The sequence below is a fragment of the Furipterus horrens genome, unplaced genomic scaffold (assembly GCF_987537825.1).
Source record: "Furipterus horrens unplaced genomic scaffold, mFurHor1.1.pri manual_scaffold_9, whole genome shotgun sequence".
Lineage (NCBI taxonomy): Eukaryota > Metazoa > Chordata > Mammalia > Chiroptera > Furipteridae > Furipterus > Furipterus horrens.
This window is the reverse complement of record NW_028327179.1, coordinates 88,651,733-88,671,409: the sequence shown is the minus strand read 5'-3', so window position 1 is coordinate 88,671,409 and position 19,677 is coordinate 88,651,733. Positions and strand designations below refer to the sequence as shown.

The following is a 19,677-nucleotide window of genomic DNA, read 5'->3' as shown; positions in this document are numbered from 1 at the left end:
CATCCACCCAGCAGGAGGAGTGGAGGAGGGACAAAGGGGATGCATCCCCTGCAGTAGGTACAGACCCTGAGGGCCAGGTGGTAATGGACAGCCCCCGAGAAGCAGTTGTTTAAACTATTCTGCTGTGTATAAACAGTAACCAGGGTACATCCCCATCTGTGCCTGGCTAGCCTGAGATTGTTTGGTAGTTAAGAATGAGAACCTGCCATGGACTTGGACAGCCGGGTGTGAATCCACTTCTGCCACTTTCAGCTCTGCGAGATCCATAACTTCCCTAAGCTGTAAAGAAGAGATAACAATGCTACTAACTTTAGAGGTCTACGAGTCAGCCCAGCAAGAAATAAGACATACAAACTCACTCACTCGCACAAAGGTTAATACGGGGGCTCCTGGAAAAAGTGTGGCTCCTTTGGAGGCAGAGTAGTATTTAGGGATAGAAACAGTGAGGCCCTGCTTTCTTATCTAGGACCAAATCGGGGTGGGCAAGGTGATGGAGACAGAGAGGCCAGGTGGGGAGACCTGACTAGGACCCCGCGTGCGACCTGTAGACAAGGGTCACAGCACATGCCTGCAGCCCACCTACACTGCTGCTGCCTTCTCCCCCTTCCTCCACCCTTCTGCTGATGTCCTTCCTTAGCTGCACCTAACCAGGCCCAAGGGCAAGGGGTCTATGGATGTACCTGTACACAGGTCAGCTTCTTGGGTGCAGAGAATGTTGGAGAGTTGAGCTGGGGTGTGGGGGGGGCAGATGGAAGATCCCAGCAGTGACAGTTTTATTAACTTGAAGTTTAAGATTAAGATTTATCTCTGGAAGGTGCTGGACAGCTGCTGGCAAAGCCAGGCACTTGGCAGGTGGCTGTTATCATCATCATCACCATCACTATTATCATTATGGCCATCACTATTTTATTTACTATTATTATAACTGAAGTGCCCCCCTATGGCTGCTGCCACCAGCTCTGGCTGTCCCACACACTCACGGGGGCCTATGTCCCTTGGCTTCTAGCTTCCTCCAGTACAGTTCTCTGTTTTGATATGAGTAGAATACTTCGGGGATCCCCCAAGCAAGCTATGGAGTGAAGATAAGCTGTTGTCATTGTCACCCAGCATCACATCCTTTTTTTCTCCCTTAGGGACCCTCCACTCCTGAGTCCTGGCCCTCCCAGGAGGACACTTTGTCAGTGCTACTGTGCCACGAGGACCTGTGTCTGAAATGAAAGCCATGCCCTGGAACTGGACTTGCCTGCTGTCCCATCTCCTGATGGTCGGGATGGGCTCCTCCACTCTGCTTCCCCGGCAGCCACCCCCGCTGTCCCAGAAGCGGCCTTTCGTCACATTTCGCGGGGAGCCAGCTGAGAGCTTCAACCACCTGGTGGTGGACAAGAGGACAGGGCACATTTACTTGGGGGCTGTCAACCGGATCTACAAACTCTCCAGTGACCTGAAGGTGTTGGTGACCCACCAGACAGGGCCGGATGAAGACAACCCCAATTGTTATCCACCCCGCATCGTCCAGACATGCAATGAGCCCCTGACCACCACCAACAATGTCAACAAGATGCTCCTGATAGACTACAAGGAGAACAGGCTGATTGCATGTGGGAGCCTGTATCAAGGCATCTGCAAACTCCTCAGGCTGGAGGACCTCTTCAAGCTGGGGGAGCCTTTTCACAAGAAGGAACACTACCTGTCGGGAGTCAATGAGAGTGGCTCTGTCTTTGGAGTGATTGTCTCCTACAGCAACCTGGACGACAAGCTCTTCATTGCCACGGCAGTGGATGGGAAGCCAGAGTATTTCCCCACCATCTCCAGCCGGAAGTTGACCAAGAACTCAGAGGCGGATGGCATGTTTGCTTATGTCTTTCATGATGAGTTTGTGGCCTCAATGATTAAGATCCCTTCGGACACCTTCACCGTCATCCCCGACTTTGATATCTACTACGTCTATGGCTTCAGCAGTGGCAACTTTGTCTACTTTTTGACCCTTCAGCCTGAGATGGTGTCTCCCCCAGGCTCCACCACAAAGGAGCAGGTTTACACATCCAAGCTTGTGAGGCTTTGCAAGGAGGACACCGCCTTCAACTCCTATGTGGAGGTGCCCATTGGCTGTGAGCGCAGTGGGGTGGAGTACCGTTTGCTACAGGCTGCCTACCTGTCCAAAGCTGGAGCTGTGCTCGCCCAGACCCTTGGAGTCCGTCCAGAGGATGACCTCCTCTTCGCTCTCTTCTCCAAGGGCCAGAAGCGGAAAATGAAATCCCTGGATGAGTCAGCCCTGTGTATCTTCATCTTGAAGCAGATCAACGACTGCATCAAGGAGCGGCTGCAGTCCTGCTACCGGGGCGAGGGCACGCTGGACCTGGCTTGGCTCAAGGTGAAGGACATTCCCTGCAGCAGCGCGGTGAGTCAAAGGAGGGCCTGTGGGCTGGGATGACACTGTGTGACGGGAGGACCCTAGCCTGCAGCCTCTGAGGGCTGTGAGTCACCCATGCCGTTTTGTAGATGGGACAAGTATATCCCATCTCTGGGTCTCACTGGACTCAGTTCATTACCAGCTCAAACATGCTGTGACTATGCAACTGGGCTCGCAAGAGTCAGAGCCAGAACTAAAACGTGAATTTCCTATCTGGGCACTTTTCTCTACTGCATATTGGCTTACTGGTTATGGAGGGAGTGCTAGGAATAGGTGGGAATTGTGTTACTTACATGCCACATGCACCAGGCATTGCTGAAGGCCAGTTATCAGGTGCTGTAGCACAAGATGTGTACTCACCCTCGTACCAACCACGCCTGTGAATCCCTTTCCTGGGAGCTTAGAATAAAACCATTACTGGGAGTCTGGAGTCAGTCGTTCTACATTTGAGACAGATGTGGACTTACAGGAGAGTTATGTTTTCAGCCCCATGTGTGTGTTTAGGAAATGGAGTGATGAGAGCAGAAGAAGCAGGGTGAGAGTCCAGCAAACATAGAGGGGAAAGCAGAGCCTGCTTAGAAAACTATATGTATTGAGTGCCTTCTGTGCACACCTCCACAGGAGAGGGGTCACAAAGTCAGGAGGCAGCCAAGGAGGAGTTCTGAGCGGCAGGGATGCTGAAGGAAATGGGAGGCAGGCTTGGTTTCGGCGGCCATCCCAGGCCCGTGGGCCTTGAGGGTCAGACCGGGCCTCAGGGCGCTGCCTTGCAGGGTGATCACAGGTGCAACTGGTGACCCAGCCTAACTCACTTGTGACCCAGCATGAAAAGCATCTGCCTTTCTGTGGCTCGACTTCTGTTCACCTTTACAATGGTCCAGTTTTTGTCTAAATCATTCCTCAGCTGACTTGGAAGGCTCAGCTGCTGGCATCTCCCAACCCCTATGTCATTCTCCTTTCCCCTCTTATTGCCCAGTTAAAAAGTTATAAACCTCGTTGGAGAAAACCTACCCTGTAATCTTAATGAGGAAGGGAGAATTCACCATCAGGAAGAAGTGTGCATTTGCATGGATGCGACTCCTGGCGTCTGGTCAATCTCTGGTGGAGTTCCATACTAGGACATGTATTTGAGTTGATTTGAAAACTGTAAGTTTCCCTTCCTAAAGTATGGCCACTTGTCTAGTAGATCCCAGAGGACACTGGCACACACCCCACCCAGCACATGGGGAGGCCACTTCTCTAGTCATTGGAATTTGGGGTGGGGGGAGAGGAGAGGCAGGAAAGAGGAGGAACTCAGCGAAGTCTATCTTTGGCGCCCTAACTTTTAGGTTTGGTATGCTTTCCAGTGGCAAGTTTTCCAGGTGCCTGGGCTGAAACTAAAAGATAACTTTTGGAGGCCCTGGAAAGTCAGGAGACCCCTAGTGTCACAGAGGAAATGGGAGAGCGACTGTGGGCCACAGAAGGCAGTAACAATTGACAGTCACTGCAGGCCAGAGAATCGAGGGGACTCTACTGTGACTCCTTTGGAGTCTTTGGTTTCGGGCAATAGCCGACCCACTCAGGAGAATCTGTGAGGCAGGCTTATGAACTTGGGGGGCCACGGACTGTCCCCAGTGAAGGCAGTGAGTGACAGTGGAGATGCTGTGCTGTGTATAGGTGTATCACACACTCAGACCCCGTCCCCAGGAGATGCATTAGAATGTTGGCATGGGGATGGCCCTTAGAGACCCTCTAGTTTAAACTTTGATTCCACAGCCCAAGCAAGTGAATGGATTGTCCACAGTTATGCATCTTAGGAGTGAATGGCAGACACAGTCTTGAGAATAACCTCTTTTCCTCTCTTATCGCCACATTCACACACACACTGTATGGACACATATGGACACATACATGTGCATGCACATACACACTAAATGCTGTCATGAGCATGCACACATACACCCCAGGTTAGAAGATGACAAGTTTATGCTAGCTGCTTCCTTAATAGCTAGTTCTTCTGAAGTCAGAGAGGTTGGCTATTTTTTCTGTAGACACTCTTCTGCCAAGAACTTGCCCCAACCCTGTGATTTTGGGGGAGTAAAATCAGCTGCAGGGCTCAGCTTCGCTGCCCATGGGCAGGCAGGAGTTTGCCCCACCCTTGCTCCCTGCCACAGTACAAAAAGTCAAGTTCATCGTGGATTTCTGCAGAGCTGCGGGTCCCAACACCGCATGGTGGCCTTCAAGAGAACAGAGGGAAACAGCTTTGCAAGACAGGCTGATGCCAGGGCTGGAGTAATGGAGCCAGATAACAGGCTTTTGATTATTTTTTTTCCCTTTTGGCTTTAATTAGCCCTTTCAACTTACGAGGCAAGTTCAGGACTGAGGGGAGAAAGGAGGCCAGAAACTGCGCACAGGGCCAGGGCTGTGTCCCCAGCCAGTCTGAAAGGCCACACTGGCTTTTCATGCGCAGTATCGGTTTCCTTTGATTTGGCTGATCCTCGAGTTACTTTGCTCTGGAGCTCTCAGCTGCAGTTCATTTGGCCTCAGCGCAGACCACACGTGTTTCACACGCCATCAGCCAGGCCAGGCTCCTGAGCGTCCCATTGAGGAATGCTTGTGGGCACACTGTTGGCAAATACAGGTTTTCTCCACCTTTATCCATGGCCATAGGTTTCCTTTCTTTTATTCTTCCTACCTGGAGGCAGGGATGGACACAGTGGACTCTTGAGTTCTCTTTGTCTCCGAGTCCAAGGTTCCCTCGAGGCCTACGAAGTGGAACTCAGCCTCAGATGCCTATCCCGTGGTGTTTCCACGATAGTAAAACAACCCAGGAGGCTGACTTTTAGGACTTGTGTTTTGCAGGGTAGGGGTCCCCCTGTGGGCTTTATCATAGTCACAGCTCAAAGAGTGGTTGATTTTTATCGTGCTCCTGTTGTTCAAGTTCCCTAAGCGAGGATGTTCATCCTGTGGTGCTCTTCAGGCCTTCTGGTCCCTTCCACATCCTGGGACCACGATCCTTCCCCTGAAATCATGCGTCCAAAACTCAGAGCTGGGAGCAGTGTACACCCTGGGGCCCCTGACCCCTCGCTGCTGCCCCATTGACTGTGTTCAGGGAGGATGGGGCGGGGGGGGGGTGGTGTGGAGAGAGAAGACCTGTGTGACTTGGCCTGACGTGCCATGGGGCATCCCCGGAGCTGTGTAGTGGGCCACAGCCTGGTGCCCAGGCCGGGAGAAGCCATGGACTGTGAGGCCCTCCAAGAGTTCCCTGTTTTGACTACAGGTAGATCTGGGAAGTCTGGCTGAGCTCACACCATAGAGAAGGGCCAGGGGCCAGTAGTGGCCTCCTCATGGGACTGTCACTGCGAGTGTCCGTGCCTGTTGCTAAAGCAAATCCCTGAGTGTGTGTTGGATATGGAGGCTGGGCAAGTAACCCTGTTTCCAGGTGCTTGTGGGGATGAAGCAGCTTCTGCCTTGGCCTCTGGGCTATTCTTCTGTGTCCTGGAGATTTTTTAGCTGGAATGGAAAGAGGTGTCCAAGAACAAATGGGGTAGCATCTGCAAATTGCTCTCAGGATCTCTGGAGGGCATGGGCAGAAGGAGGGTCCTGGAGGGATCAACCAGGGGTCCCAGTTTTTCTTGGGATTCAGGGGACTAAACACCAACCTAAGGCATTTTGCTGATGATTATCCAGATAAGTTAATGATAATGGAATTTCTTTGTTTCTGCTGCTCAGCACTGGGATGGTCTCTACTTCTGGTCCTGTTGAAGGCTGCCACATAGGCTCCCAAAACCTGTCTGCAGAGCACATAACAGTTAGAGGGAGGAGCCCATACATAGCCCGTAGCTTCTGTCATATGCCAGGGCCTATGCAGACCAAGGTGACGGCTCCTAGCCCTTTCTCCCTGACCTGGAGTTGGCAGCCAGGCTGGAGAATGTGCTGTTGTGGGCCAAGGTGCTTGTTTTCTCCATGCCAAGTGGCCTGGCATCCCAGAGTCCCCCAGGCACGGCTGTCTATTTCCTCCTCAACCTTTTTTCAGCCTTCTTGGATAACCTCACAGAAAACTAGCCCTTCTGTCTCCAAATGTATTAATGAACAGATGAAACATTTATTAGGCCATTGACAATGTACTCATACCCAGTGAATGCCAAGAATCATGAAATGACATCAGTCTCCAGGAGCCCAAGAGTCCAGACATAAGACACACCCACCCAGGCCATTATGGTCTGTGTGGTGGGAACAATGGCCGTGGTCCTGGGAGTGACCTTCAGTCACTCCACTCAAATCTTCCCTGAGTGTGGAACTAACTGACAAGTGGACGTAGGAGTCAGGCATTGTCAGCTTTGGTGCTGATAAGGCTAGGTAATGCAAAAATTAGCTTCTTAATCTCCCCCTCAAGACTTGAACTTAGAGTGACCTCCCAACAGAAAACGTCAGTCCTCAGGGACAGAAGCTCTTACCCAGAATCACCACCTCACACCTGTCAAGCCCCACTGTAGTGGGAGCAGAGTGGCAGCTTATGAGCAGCCTGATAGTTCCATGGTAGGAGTTTTGACAGTTTACGAAGGGGGTCATAACCTCCCTTTCTTCTCCCCACAGTACTGTGGGATAACAGAAAGTACAGCCACCCTCTCCAGGAGGAAATGGAGGGACAGAGAAGTCAAGCACTTCACTCAAGGTTATGTCATTGGTGGACTAGAACCTATGATGTGCCCTAATTTTCAGTCAGCTGCCTTTCCCACTGGTATTTTTCAGTGGTGTGCTAGTGACATCTGGGATGGGACAATGCATTGTCTGGGCATCGCAGGACGTTCACATTCCTGGGCACTAGAGCCTTACGTGCCAATGGGTCTTCCCAAACACTGCAAGACCTAGAAAATCCCCCTTGAGACTTGAACTTGGAGTGACCTTCCTAACAGTGGAGAACCAGTGTTAGACCAAGTGCCTATCGGACTTTGGGGTTTCCCTGCCAGCCCAGCCAGTCTCACAGTGTTCATGGAGGCAGAGGGGCTGACCTTTATATGTTTAACCCCAAGCTTCAGTTCATGCCTGACAGTGAGGAGCAGTAAAGGAGAAGAACCCCATTCATGGGCATTGTTACTTTGACTCTCATATTTATTGTTTCTCAGGCACAGCAGCCCCAGGAGGAGACAGGGTCCTCCCACCCCTGCCACTCCTGGACCCAGGCTGGCCCCCCATCCCAGTGTGGACGGTCACTCAGGTTCGTCTGGTGCCTGAGATTCTGAAACTCCATGGGAGTGAGCATCCGGAATGGCCAGGCGGTCATCCCAGGCTGCGGGTGCTGGTCTCTGCCAGTCTGCTTGGGGAGTTTTCTTTTCGCTGTCAGCAGGAAGGGCAGCTCTGAGTAGATGGGGTGTATCCTGTTGTTTATGGTGCTGGGCAAGGTTTCCCTTTCTGCTCAGCCACAGTCCTCTCTCAGACCAGGCACTCCCCCTTTGACTGCCCCGGCCCGCCATTCCATCTCCACTATGTTTCACACACACACACACACACACACACACACACACACACACACACTCACACAGTGGCACACTAAACATGCATGCCCTATTCCACTCTTGGGTCCCAATGACAGCAGTTATTACCAAGCTCCTTTTCTGTCTACCCAAACACTAACCCCTCACAGCTCATTGACCCCCGTACTCCTGACTTCTGGTTTAGTATTGTGGGGGGTGGGGGAGCTGCCATATCACAACCTGAAGCTTTATAGAATCAAGTCTTCCCCCTCCCCTCGGGATGGCTTCTGTCCTAGGTATCCAGGTAAAAAGCCCACCTGCCTCCCTCTTTGGCCAGCAGGGTTTGCAGTGAAAGTCACATCTCGGTCAAGTACACTTGGTGTTTGGGGTACAGGATGGTGGCTGTACCCTGGGTGGTGTGGCTGGTCCTAGTGAGAGGAAGGGCCTTTAGGTTGGCCTCTGAGGTTGGACATATCCTCCCAGGATGCCACCCTGGAGCTTATCAGGTCAGCAGGGAGACTGTCAAGACCCAGAATTTTAACACAGCCACCAAGAGACCCCAGTATAGAGTTTACTGAGCGGTGGATTAGGATGCAGGGCCATGCAATGCTGCGTCCCGATGCTGAGGCATCTACCTCATGAGCCCTGGCATGGAAGCATGCATACCTGTCCACACACTCGTGTGTACATGGGCTCTTGCTGTTCTGGGTGCCGACTCACTTCCACATGGTGTCTGCTCTGTGACTTCAATTCTGTCTGTAGCTCTCTGCTGTGGTTCACTGTCTCGCTTCTATGCACACTCCCTCTGTTTCTCTAGCTGTGATTTATTCTCCTGCACACCCCCACATTACACGGAGAAACGAATACAGCGAGACGTCTCTCCCACGTGTACACATCCCATACGGTGTGTGATAGCTTTCCCCAAATTGGCCTTTGAGCCTCTTAATCAGCACACAGAACACCTTGACTCAACAATCCAGACTTTGTGGGTGTTTCAATTCCAGTCATCCTCACAGGGTGGCGTCTTGGCCTGGATACTGGCCTGAGACTTTGGACCTTGGGGTCTGAGCAAGTCCTGACTCCTGAGATGTCACTGGGCTAGTGAGCCGCTTCCCTTTTGTCTTGAATTATACATTTCATCTTCAAGAAGGAGGTGATAAAATAATATCCCTTTAATAAAGTGTGCCGAGACTGCTAAGGACAGAGAAATACATAGACATTCATAAATAATGGTAGACACAAAGCACCTTATATTTGTAGGACACCTAAACAGCTTCCTAACCCCGTCGGTGTGTTCTCCTTTGTTTAGAATAACTACATGATGGGTTAGAAAGAGACTTAATCATATTGCTGTGATTTCAAACTTATATTTTTTTCTCCGCTGGTATCTGATTTAAAGAGATTGGGGCTATGCCTCAGCCAGATGCTGTGTTCAGTATCCCAGGCCCAGAATGCACCCGTCTGCCTCCCTTCCCATCCTTCACGAGACGAATGCTAAGCTAAGGAGAGGATGCATTTCGGGCCAGACTCTCCCCAGGTGTCCCTTTGCTTTGCAAGGCAGAAAGGAATGACTCCACATGGGCTCAGAGCACTTGCTTCTTTTCATTAACGAAGTTAGTGGAGAGAGAAAAAAAAGAGACTACTAAGGGAGTTCTCTCTTCAGACTCTCGATTTACATTTTCTCCTGGTGGATGGGGCCCCCATGCCGTCCACGTCCACGAAGCGGGACCAGCGGGAGAGAAGAAAGGCCACATCTTTCCCTGGTCTCGGCGTCATTACCGTGTCACCGCCATTGTTCCAAAATATAATGGGATTTGTTCGGCTGATTTATCCCGCATGCAGGCAACATTACCCAGACTCACACACGGCCTGAGGAGCAAGAGGGGAAGATACGCGGCAACGGGAGTGGGGCTAATAAAATTTATTCCTACTAACAAGGGAATGACCTACCCTATAATTCAGCCTGGCGAGTAGGGGCCAGCGCTTCCCAGCGCCCGCCAGAAAGCACACAAATTTAATCACTGTGGCATGCCCCACTCCAATTACAGTTCCAGTGGCGGCGGAGGTTGTCTGCAGAAGACTGGGAGGGGAGCGGGAGCATGGGATTGATGATGGGCTGTGTGGGATTTCTTTGCCCTTGACAGGTAGCCACGGGGGACCTCTGAAGTTAAGGTACAAAAGGAGAAGGGCAGCACCCAAGTGGGTTTTACTTGGTACCACTGCCAATGCTGAGGAGCCTTCCCTGTTAGTTCCCCTGGATCCAGGTTTGGCTGTTGGACGAGTTTCTGCATGGTGGCCACCTGCAGAACTGGGCTAGTGGAGTGGGGTTCCGGTTCTCTTGCTTGGCTGGCCTACAGCACTGATCATGGTGTCACGGCTCTCTCTGCTTGCCAGAGTGGGGAATATGGGGCTCTCAGCGACCGAGTTGGTGAGGGGGAGAAGGTCATGGGATCGTGCCCAGGATTCTGAGCTGGAGCGCCTTTCTGACCATTATGCTCTGTAGTTCCTGGGATGGGTGCATCTCCATAGCCCGCTGGTAGTTACAGACAGGCCTGCAGAGAGTGCTTAGTTAATGCCCCTCTCCTGGGAAAACAGCTCATATTAGTAGCATTAGTTCCCTATTAGAAGGATAGCTTGTTATTGTGATGAGTAAAAGACCACTTAGGTATCTGGTGGGACTGGACCACAGACAGTTTCAAAACACATCGAAATACCAAAATGAGTATTAAAATACATGTTGCTTTTAGCAGATCACTTTCATTGTTCAATAGATAGTTAAGTGCATTAATTCAGTGGCTGTGTGCCTCAGAATCCCCCCCCAACACACACACACACACACACACACTCTCTCTCTCTCTCTCTCTCTCACTTGAAGTTCCTAAAACACCATGACCTTCTATATGTAGGTATCCACCATTTTTGAGATGCTTAGAAACAAGGCACTTGGCTCTTGGGAACATCGGTGTAATTTGTTGGGTTGTTTTTCCAACCCTGAGGCATTTTTCATGAAGCTCCTCCAAAAAATGTGTTTGTCTAACTAGGTTATTGTGGCTGTGGTTTGCTGGCTTCCCCTCTCTTTGCACACATTTATTTTCCTAGAGTCTAATTGAAAAAGACGCCGCAAAGAGTCCTTCTGAGATAACGTGTTAGTAACAAAGTGGACGAGGCCTCAGTCGGGTGCAGGGCCAGCCTTCACCTGTTGCAGGGCTTCCCTGGCTCTCAAGAGACTTGTACCTGTAGGGCCAGCGGGGGCTACAAGCAGACCTTTGGGGAGGAGTGGGACTCATAAAAGGGAAAGGGAAGTTTATGCACAGCAGTAAAGCCACTGGGGGCCTGTATAGTTTGATTTTATTTCTTTCTTTGTTACAGAAACTAGCACTCAAGCACATGGGACTGTTTATGGAGTAAGAGGCTTTCTGATGATAGCAGACCTGGCGTGCTAGAGCCTCCTCCCCAAAATGTTTCTGCCCCTGAGGACTCTTTCTGCTTACCTCCCTCACCCCCAACCCCCCGCCACTGGAGGGCACAGAGCCATCTGTGGGTGTCAGACCCTGGTGCATTTATGAACACCTATGGGTCCCGGGTTGTGTTTGAGATATGGCCCCAATGAGTGGGTGATCTTTATCTTCCTGTACTGCCGAGCTTTACAGCTGGAGTCTGTGTATAGACATGGGCTACTGCCACTCATCTGATCAGTATCTCCCTTTAGAGAGAAATCCCACACGTATAATTCACCGATTCCCCATTTCCAGTGGCGGTCTGCTATGATCAGCTCCTGGGGTGTGTATGTGTGTGTGTGTGTGTGTACGTGTAATTAATGAATGGGAAGAAACTGAGGGCTGCTGAGCATGAAGAATTCAAAGGCCTTCTCTTCCCTCCTCTTCTAACATTTCTTCTCAAAGCTTCAGCTCTCAATTTCCTTTGGGACACATAGGCTCAGGGTAGGAGGAGCTCTCCTGATTGCCTAAGGGCATCCTCAGGAGGGGAGAGTTAGTGCTTCCTTCCAGAGGTCACAGAAGGTCAGAGCACTCACCCTGGATGGCAGGAGAAGACGCGTTGGCTCTTCTCTGAGCAGCCTCTGCTTCTGGGACTAGGTTTCCTTGATGTTGGAAGAGGTATCTTTGGGGCCTCCCTCTTGCAATGCCAGCGGAGTCCCCTTAGAAGATCAGTTTTTTTCTTTTTCCTCTGGACTGGGAGGCTGGGGTTCTGGTACTTATTTTCTGATAACTTGAGTGGTCACGGGCCAGTGTGGGGGCCATCATTTCACTCTCTAGGTGTCCATTTCCTCTTCTGTTAGATTCTAAGAGCCTGAGTCATTTTCCTTCACCACCATAACACGATGTGGGAAAGAGTGGCTGTGTACTGCCCTTGACAGAGAGCTCAGGAGTGCACCCAGACAGCTCTGCTTCCGCGAAGCCCCACTGCTTCCCCGGGTGCTGTACCCCCAGCACTGGGTTCATTACTGAAGCAGGGCAGGGATGGCCTTGTGCAGTCACGGCCCAGGCCCATCTCCCCACCTGGGAAAGGAGAGAAACTGAGATATTTCATCTCTATATTGTTGGGTCCTTAACCTACCGCTTGTGTTTAGTAGGTCCTTCCTCATCAGTTTTAAGCAAATTAACGAGTGAGGAACAGCTAATAGTGTTGCCTTCCTTTAGTGCCTTGGTTTCCCCTACTAGAAACAGGAGTTCCAATAGTGAAATAGACCAAAAGTTGGATGGGAAAGGCCTGACTGAAGGCCCCACAGTGGGTGGGTGGGCTTGAGCTAGTCTCGGATGCTCTTTTCCCGTCTAACGTGACCTCCCTGCTTCGGGGGTGGGCATGGATGGGCGCCCAGGACTCCTATGCATGACTGGATGCTACTCGTGCATTCAAGGAGGGCAGGAGAGCTGGCGTGCACACAGATAGAAGGACTCCTCTCTGCTGGACCAGAAGCAGCCCATGAGCAATGGGAGGACCAGGTCTGACCTTGAATTCTCCATTCTGGGCTCAGAGACTGCAGCTGCCAGCCCAGGACAGTTGGCAGCTGCCTCTCGATTGGAGGAGTTGGCTGCGTGGTCTGAACCCGCTGTCTCACCTGGTTGGTCTCCTGGGGATCAGTTTGGGTTATTTGTAAACAGTGATGCCTGGGGTGTGAGGGGCAGCCTGTGGCCGTGGGAGAGACCATGTCCCAGAATCGAACTAATTGGTCCACAGGGGGGTGGACCTGGTGACCCCTAGCTCATTAGCACTGCGTTTGGACCGCTGGGCTCTGGCCTACTTCTGACCTTTCCATAATAAGGAGTCAGTGTGGGTTTCTGCAAAGGTGGGGCAACCAAGGGATGGCGGAACCAGCTCCGCTTGGCAGGGGAGGGGCCTTCACGAACCAGCCCAGGGGCCATGCTAGCTGGGGTGAGGAGTGATTTCAGGGTCAGTTCCCCACTCCGCCTCATCACCCTTGGCCTTCAGGATGGGGTGGCACAGTGTCCAGGTAATGGTGGCTTTTTATGAGTGAGTCATGGGGGCTCCAAAGGAGATGTCTCCATGGTCCCTGAGGTCTGCCTCCTCCTTCAGCCCTTCCCTAAGGATCTCTGCAGAGGCCACTAGGTACTTCTGGGGTACCTGGGTGGCTGCTCCGCAGCTCGGCCATGGAGCCTGGCGACTGCCGGAGGAAGGCTGCTGGCGGGATTTCCGTGGAGGTGGTAGAGCTTTCAGAGTGCCACTTCCTCTGCAGTCGGAGCAATTTCCCTGTAATTGCTAAAGCAACCGTAACTGCTCTGTCATTTGTATGTGGCGACACGTAATTGCACAGTAACCTTTGCCGCCGTGGGCAATGGAAGCATGGTAAGCTATTAGATTGTAATTTGGGGTGTCAGCTCTGGCTCCCCAGGCCACCTCAGGGAGGCCCTCAGGGAGGCAGCCATGGGCCTCTCCACATCCTGGTCCTATGGGTCCTACTCCAGAGTGGGAATGCCTGTCACATGTCATTCTCTCCTTGGCATGGTCTGTGTGCCCTCAGTTGGGAAGGGAGCTCCATGGTGATCCAGGCCAGTGCGTCTCTAACAGTAGCATGCAACAGAGTCACCTGGGAGGGTATTAAGATGCAGATCTCTGAGCCCCACCCCAGAGTTTCTGATCCAGTGGGTCTGAGAGGGGCCTGAGAATTTGCATTTCCAGTGAATACTGCTAGATCTTCTGGATCTTAGACCATTCATCTGCTCTGCCCCTCAGCCTCATTGATCAGATAGAGCTTTAAGAAACGCTACCCTTGCTATTTCATCCTGATAACATTAGCTCCTTTTATCTTGATAACACCTCTCTGAGGTAGATGCCGTGAATTTCCCCAAAGATGCTAGACTCACCATGGTTGTGTGAATTGTCTAGGAGGACAAACGAGAGTAAGTATTGGCTCTCCCATAGCACTTCTGAAGCGCCAGACATCATTCTGCTTGTACGAAAGCATTGAATCCCCTCAACAGTAAACACTGTTCTTACGGCCCCCTTTCTACCCAGGAGAGACTGAGGCACAGAACGCTGAAAACCCAACTGCCCGAGGTCACACAGCCCGAAGTGGCGGAGCTGGGATTCAAACCTCAGCATTCTGGCTCCAATTCCAAAGCGTTAGGCACCGTGAAACGTAGGCTTTTATTTAGTCATCCATCCATCTATCCATCCTTTCGTCCATTTAACACGTATGTCTTCACCTACGATGACCCTGGAATTAAGCTAAGGGTACAAAGATGCGTACCTGAGCCCATGGTCCCTGGAATCCAGTGGGTCACCAGTCTTAATTTATAACCCACATGTCCCATGAGGACACTTGTGGAAAGCAGGTTCAGTATCCTCCTGATTCAGGCAGAGGGGACCCTGGAGGGTGTGGCTCTAAGACATCAGTATCTGCTCACAGCATTGCCCACACAGGCACCACATATATTTCCATGCGACAGACCCTGTTTCTTTCCCCACCTCATGGGTATTTGTGTTGTAGTGGGAGGAAGGCTGTGACTTGGGTCTGCAGGCAAGGCTGGGCTCCTGATTATAGCCACGGTGAGTCCCTTCCAGGCTCCTCTGGCCGCCGCTCTAATCTCGCTGTTAATGGGGCCCAGGGGAGTGCTCCGCCAGGACAAGAGCAGACACTGTCCTCCCCCACTGCCCAGGGTGCTCAGGAGTCCATGCCAGCCCTCACCTGTCGAAGGCTTTCTTTAATTGGCCTTCCCTGCCAGAGCCCACATGGCCCTGGCCTCTGCTCCCTCCACCTTGGCCGCCCTGGTTCTGTGGGCCCTGTGGGACCCTCTGCCTTCTCCTCCGAGAGCTGTAGTTACCCTGTGGCTGCAGCTCTGATCGCACCTGGCAGGTGTGTTCACGGAGAGCTGTGCTCTGGTCAGGAGGCATGTGAGGGCCACTCCCAGAAGCCACCCTGCCCCTGTTCTGGGCAGGGTTGCCACTGAAAAAATTAACGTGGAGCATCACCTTACACTGATGAAAGGCTTTCCTGTTTATCAGGTGTCTCTTCACACCTGTTATCTCATCTAGACCTCACAATGGTCCTTGTCTTGGCTACTTTAGAGGCAAGGAAAATGAGGCTCAGAGAAGGGAGAGGCCTGTGCCAAGCTGTCTTGTAGAGAATCGACTGAGCTGCTATGTAAACCAAGTCCTGTGTTTCTTTTTTCTACTTCCATGTGAAAAATTTCTCCCCATTGCCCCAGGTTTGAGCAAACAGAGAGTGAGGCCCCCTCACGCCAAAGCCAGGGGCCTCCGCATCCATGCAGACCTGGGCTGTGCCTGGTCAGAGGCCTCGCTTACCTCTTCCCCACCTGGGGCCCCACTCAGAGGCCTAGGGGGCCTGGGGAGAAAGCCGTCATTGTCCCTGGAATGCAGGCACCACGGTAGAAGCCCCAGCTGCAGGCTTTTAAACCTGGCAATGACACCACCAGGAGGCAGGCCATTGGGAGCAGATGACTGTCAGGTACAGGTGAGGAGACTGAGACCTGGCTCCTGATGGAGCCTCAAAGGGAGCTGTTATAAGCTGCAGACAGCGGAGCCCTGGCTGCCAGGCCACCAGGCTGAGCTGTCCTCACTTCCTTCTGATGAAAACACCCCTCCCCCGGCCCCTTTGCTGTGCTTCAGTGTCAAAGCCGCAGGAACTCACAGGGCCCTGACTTTCTGCCTCTGAGCACCCAGTGGTTCAGTGATGCAGTTGGTCAAGTGCACACCGCCTTCTTGTAGGCAGTTGTGTATTTATTGGTTTGTATTCTGCCCAGCCAAGGGGAAGGATGGGTTTCAGCAACTGACCACTCAGAAGTGCAATTCCGGGGACTGAGCAGCCTAAGCCTTCCCAGGCCAGTGAGCATGTGTTTGTGTCAGGGGTGGCGGGAGACTGGGACACATGACTGCTTTGCTCCCTGCCTCAGTCCCCAACCCCCCCACCCCCGCCACACACACCGGTGTAGAGCAGACAATCATTCAGCATCATCTATTTCGAAAAAGGGTCATAACGGGCAACGCACGTTTGCTGATGGCAGAGGTCCCTGCTGCTCAGTGGAGGGCTGAGAAAGTCAAATCCTCCTGATGGACCGGAGGCAGGCGCGCGCAAGGCCACAGGGGTTGCTAGCACGCCCTGGGCTGCCCCTGAAGCTCCCAGCTGGTCACTGTGATTCCACCAGCTGGGAGAGGCCACTCTTCCCTCTGCCCAGGTTTTTCTGCCTCATATCTGTCCATCCCTTTCACTGTCCACCACCTTTTTCTTCCCCCATTTTCTCACTGTAGGGGAGGACTATGAAGATCAGACTAGACCTTGAAAACTCCCTCCTAACTTGGATTCCTGTAGTTGTTGTTCTTATTCTTTTTTGGAGCAGTGGAGGTGGTGTTTGGTCTCGGGCTGTTGGACCAGAGGTGACAGAGGCTTGGAGCAGATGTATGCTGTGCACGAAGCCTGCTCAGGCCGGCCCAAGCTCTCCCCCTGCCTGGTATGACTGCCCCCCATCGTGATAAGAAGAAGGAGAGAGGTCTGAGAAAGGATTGCGATGCTCAGCACGATGTCTTCCCTGAGATGAACAATGCCATTCTCTCTCTTCTGGGGGTGGGGAGGGGAGCTGAGGGGCCCCCTGAAGCCCAGAACTGCTCAGAGTCAACCACTTTCACGCGGCTCCCTGGCCAGGGCCCGCCTTCTGGTTCTCCAGATGCTGTTTCTTTGGCTGGATTGGAGCCTTTAAAAAAGTGACACCTTGTATTTCATTTCACTCCTTTTTTTTCTGAAAAGTCCAAAGGACATTTACAAGCATGAGCTCTATGGGTTTTATGGAAGCCCATCAAAAAGCAGGGGTTGTTTCCTTTATCTTTACAGAGTGGAAAATAAAAGTACAGAAGACAGAACGATGCTTCTAAGACCACACAGTTCTTTCAAGAAAGGGGAAAATCCAGTGTAGGTTCTTAGGGCCCCAGAGAGGTCTACACCAAACCAAAGCTGCTTGGTGGGGAGCCTGGGGGCCTCCTCAGCAGCCACAGTCAGGGTCCTCCTCGCTCCAGTAGGTCTGAACCCACTGTGCCCCTCTGCTTGCCTGGGGATCTGGGGGCCTGGGATAAAACACGGAGAAAATCAGCCAGAGCACTGTGAAGAAAATTAGCCCGCAGCCTTTTTCTGCTGGTTCTCTGGCTCCTGAAATTGCCCTGGAGTCAGGAGCAAGAGTTGGAGCAGTGTGCACCACAGGAGATCCAGGGAATAGTCTCTTTAAGGAATGCTAATAGGTGTCCTGGTCTAAAATGGTTGGAAAAGGGCTTAGATGACATTAAACATATTTATTCTTAAAAAGACTTCCTACTCTCTTACATGGTGTTAGAATGTGCTGTGTTTCCCAAAATTATCTGCTTGAGGAGCCCTTTTATGGTAGAGCATCTTGCGTGGGGGTTGGGTGGTTGGGTTCCACAGAAGGCAGTTTGGGAAGTGCTGGTGTAGCTAGGGCAAGGCCAGACTGCCTCTCTTTGCCACGCTCAGAAAGAAACAGGAGCCTGTGATTGGGCAGAGGGAGGCACCACAGTGGCTTGTTGAGTTCTTTCACAAACCTGCCATTCCTCCCATGTCCCCTTTCCTGAACCGGTTGTCTGTACAGGTCTCTGTCGGGGTCCCGCCATTCATGTGTTAATGTCTCTCATTCTCCATTCTTTTGTGGAGACCACATGCCTCTGAGACCTGAGCAGAGTCATCTGCAGCTCATGCTCATGGGTGCTGGCCCAGTGCTTTCCGTTGTGATGGTGATGGTGGCAATCTAAGCCACCAAGATGCCACCTGGAACGATTGTAGGAGGGCAGAGACCAGGGAATATGGTGAAAAGAGACTCTACGAATTTGTACCCCCTCCTCCCCCATGGTTCTGCAACCTATTTAGATGACTGTTGACAGGTCATTTAGTTTCTCTGGAGCTGAGCATTTCGTGTGAGGAAAAGGGATTTATACCATATCTAAGGGTTCTTCCAGCTCTACAGTTCCCTGACTCAATACCTCTGCCGATGGCCCCGATGTTCCTGCCCCTAATTTTTCTCCTTTTTTGTTTTCAGCTCTTAACCATTGATGATAACTTCTGTGGCCTGGATATGAATGCACCCCTGGGAGTGTCTGAGATGGTACGTGGCATTCCTGTCTTCACGGAGGACAGGGACCGCATGACTTCTGTCATCGCCTATGTCTACAAGAATCACTCCCTGGCTTTCGTGGGCACCAAAACGGGCAAGCTGAAAAAGGTAGGCATGAGGTGCATTTTGATGATTGTGAAGACAGTCTGGCCCTACGGGATGGATGTTATCTCACACTCTTTTGCTATCTTGGGTCTGGTGGGCGAGTGATACAAGTTGGCGTTAAGGAGATATATCACTGTTGAGATCATGAATGATAATCTTGTCTCTTCTCCACCTTTGTACTAGGGTTGTTGTGGGAATCACACAGGGGGAGTAGGGATTCACCTCTTCCCTAAGGCTGGTGTGCACATGGAAGTGTTACCCTTGCCTCCCTAGACCATCCTAAACAGTGTGTTCTCTTTAACTTGGGTTTGTGCCTAAGGCAAGAGCATTCGTTATTAGGCCTGGGTAGTTGGGAACGTAGACAGAGGCAAGAAATGTGGCTGCTCCTCTCGCTCCAGCCCTTTTGGCTTATACATCCACCTGGAATCCATTCAGGGCAATGGAGGAAAGTGCAGGACCTACTGGAGTCGCTATTGGGGCTAAGGTCAGATTGTGGGACAAGGAAAACTTGGATGTTGTGGAGGACATAGCAGTTGCTTAAGGTAGAGTAGAGTGGTGTGACCTGGAGACATGAGCTTTCCTCATTCTTCAGAGGCTTGCTGGCTTCAGGGCACTAGGTAACATTGGCCCATTAGCAGTGACGGGGGCACCTGCCCATCAGCAGTGATGGGGGGCACCCGTCCATCTAGGACCATCCTCTTTCCTAGCTCTGCTCAGGCATCTCATCTCAATGAGTTGGAGCTGGCTCCATAGGGCGCCCTCCTTGCTTGGAGGAAAAGCCTTTCTGAGACTGTAAACAGTAGGTCCTGTTTTGTGTTGGCTGATAATCATATATCAGTCTTGTCCCAAGGAAATATTGGTGACTCCATGTGGAGTTCCTGCTTGTCTTCTTTTGATTTCCATTGCAATTCTCTGGACACTATGTGATTTGGCCTTTAGAGCCAGCACTACCTGATCTGAGCAAGCCTTGATCCCTGGCTTCTCATTGCTGTATTTCTGAGCACTGGCTCCAGAAGATCGAGGGGACATGTCCTCTGCTGCCCTAGAGGGCTGTGCGTACTGTCCCATCCTGATGTGAAAGAGCCTGTTTCAGCAATTGTCTCTTTCT

At 51.8% G+C, this 19,677-nt stretch overlaps 1 protein-coding gene across 1 annotated transcript in view; it reads left to right on the top strand.

Annotated features, from left to right (window-relative positions):
* The window catches only part of PLXNA4 (plexin A4), a 412,730-nt gene that overhangs the window by 64,407 nt on the left and 328,646 nt on the right, over nt 1-19,677 (top strand). The window contains exons 2-3 of the mRNA XM_090287527.1: nt 1,134-2,398; nt 18,390-18,572. Coding sequence (XP_090143653.1) covers nt 1,214-2,398; nt 18,390-18,572 — 1,368 coding nt within the window. The 5' untranslated portion in view covers nt 1,134-1,213. The remainder of the gene's footprint in view (nt 1-1,133; nt 2,399-18,389; nt 18,573-19,677) is intronic.